The following is a 2,612-nucleotide window of genomic DNA, read 5'->3' as shown; positions in this document are numbered from 1 at the left end:
GAGGTGGTGGATGCCCCATCCCTGGAAACCTTCAAGGTCAGGTTGGACGGGGCTCTGAGCAACCTGATCTAGTTGAAGATGTCCCTGCTCATTGCAGGGGGGGTTGGACTAGATGACCTTTAAAGGTCCCTTCCAACCCAAACTATTCTATGATTGATTCTATGATTCTATGAAATGTTGGGTGACAGCCTAGCTATTGCTACCATTCAATGTGTTTTTCTTGCCTTGTCATGTAAAAATTAGGTAAGTGTGCATGCAAGACAAGATTACTGTAGTCAAATGAATGTAGATCCACCACAAAAAAAAAATCTACTATACAGTGTGACATTTCACATCAGCTTTTTTTTCCTTTCTTATTTTTTTTCCCACAAAGCTGCATTAATTAGGCCATTTATAGTATAAAATTCCAGTTAATTAAAAAGCATTACTTTTTGGCTGATTTTTGGTCTGCATGTAACCAGTTTCTTGTTTAACTGAGAATTGGTAGCATTCCTTCCGGCCTACAAATGCAAACTCACCTCTTCTTCTACTATTTGTTTCTCACACACAAATTGTTAACAGCTGAAAAGTTATTGCACGTAAAATGCACGTATATATACACAAACATACACACACACATATATGCTGCTGAAGCTGTATCCTATTCTGATCCTAGACTGGCAGGTGGTCATGATGAACAACAGGAGATTCTTGTGAAGAATGCGAGACGCCTTGCTGTTGTGTAGCAAAATTAATGAATACCTGTAAGACATTAAAAAAAAAAGTAGGATTTTCAAAATAACAGTACTTGAACTGAAACTTTGGAGACATAGCTGATGATATTTTTCAGTTGCTTTCCTAAGCTTTGGTGACACAAAAATTAATAGTTTATGTTGAGGGAACCCCTATAGAGATATGTTTTGTAAGCTCTAGAAATGATTTAGGGAACCCCTATAGAGATATGTTTTGTAAACTCTAGAAATGATCCCTCTTCACCTCTCCAGCTAACACAGTGGTTGATGAATTATAAAAATAATGATAAAATGAGTTACTAACTTATGTATGAAAATTATATTTTACTGCTGCACAAGTTAGTGGGAAACAATTGTTTTAATTTGCTTTGAAATGACACACCTAAGGAACTTGAGACTGCTGTTTCTACCAATAACCATCACAGATGAGGGTCCAGATATTTCAAGGTGAAGGTATATTTCTGAACATTGCAGAGTCATGACTCAACAACTAATGTGCCTCCTTGATTTTTCTTTTAAACAGATCTTACTACAGAAAGGCTTGTTTGCTTTTTAATCACACAACTATTTGACAGCAAGGAATGGAGAGTAAGAGATGGCTAGTCTTGATTCAAATGATCATATTCATATGCAAACAAACTTGGGATGCATTTTAAGGGTGTTTGTTATTCAGAACTATTTTCCTGTTTCAAACTGACAGTTAGTCAGAGAGAGGAAACAATGGTAGGTGACTGAGGTGATGAATCACCATGAATAATGGAGAGGAATTAAGCTAGAGTGAACAATGCCTGAACAATCAACAGGCTGAAATGACCTTATATACAGGCATTCATTGAATAGATCATTTACAAGCAGTTAACAGATCAGTACAGATCAGAATATTTCATTAATGATTTGCACATGGGAAAAAAGAATAAGTTCACACCTTCTATCATGGTAAAATTAATATTTGGACTGGATGTGACTCTCAGATTGTAGAATACATAACAAGAAGTTGCATATAAAAACACTCTAACACATCACAACCACCCAGAAACCCCATCCTTGCCATCGTTCTGTTCTTCCTTCTGCCCCTATAGGATTTCACAGTCTTTACAAGTGGGATCTCTTCTGTCTGCTTGTGCACTTCCGCTGTTCTCTAATGTGCAGAATGATATTCACTGCAAAAGAAAAATCTCAAAGGAAAATGTCCCGTAAGTCTAAGGTTTACTGTAATTTGCAGAGACTGGTTCAGCCTTTTCCAGGACATTGGTAAGATCCCAACTTTTGGACTGTGGACATGGCAGTTCACAGTCCCACCTTCTCATCCCGCACAGATCTAAATGTATCTAAACACTGATTATGCTTGCACACAGTACAAATACATGGCTTATTGTGATGCTTTTACTGTGCTAACCTCCAGTGTAGAAGCAGTAGGGTTCATGAAATTACTGTGTAGACCTGAGATGGCCTGGAACTGCTGGTTTGTCGCATACATTTGGGTAATCCAGCAAATGATATAGTATACTACTACATCAATAATTACAGTACACAGCATGTTCAGACAAAAAAAAAGGGGGGGGGGGGGAAGAAAAAGAAAAAAAGAAAGAAAAATAATGTCCTGGTTTCGGCAGGGATAGTTAATTTCCTTCCTAGTAGCTGGTACAGTGCTGTGTTTTGGATTTAGGATGAGAATAATGTTGATAACACACCGATGTTTTAGTTGTTGCTAGGTAGTGCTTACACTAGTCAAGGACTTTTCAGCTTCCCATGCTCTACCAACTGAGAAGGCTGGAGGTGCACAAGAAGCTGGGAGGGGGCACAGCCAGGACAGCTGACCCAAACTGGCCCAAGGGACATTCCATACCATGTGACGTCATGCTCAGTACATAAACTGGGGGG

General features: G+C 38.6%; 1 protein-coding gene across 1 annotated transcript in view; it reads right to left on the bottom strand.

Annotated features, from left to right (window-relative positions):
• Positions 1-651: 651 nt before the first annotated feature.
• ABCA13 (ATP binding cassette subfamily A member 13) overlaps positions 652-2,612 on the bottom strand; it is a 207,588-nt gene continuing 205,627 nt past the window's right edge. The window contains exon 61 of the mRNA XM_019471904.1: positions 652-741. Coding sequence (XP_019327449.1) covers positions 652-741 — 90 coding nt within the window. The remainder of the gene's footprint in view (positions 742-2,612) is intronic.

The sequence above is a fragment of the Aptenodytes forsteri genome, unplaced genomic scaffold (genome assembly GCF_000699145.1).
Source record: "Aptenodytes forsteri isolate BGI_AS27 unplaced genomic scaffold, ASM69914v1 Scaffold194, whole genome shotgun sequence".
NCBI lineage: Eukaryota > Metazoa > Chordata > Aves > Sphenisciformes > Spheniscidae > Aptenodytes > Aptenodytes forsteri.
The sequence above is the reverse complement of the archived record's forward strand: the minus strand, read 5'-3'. Positions and strand labels throughout refer to the sequence as shown.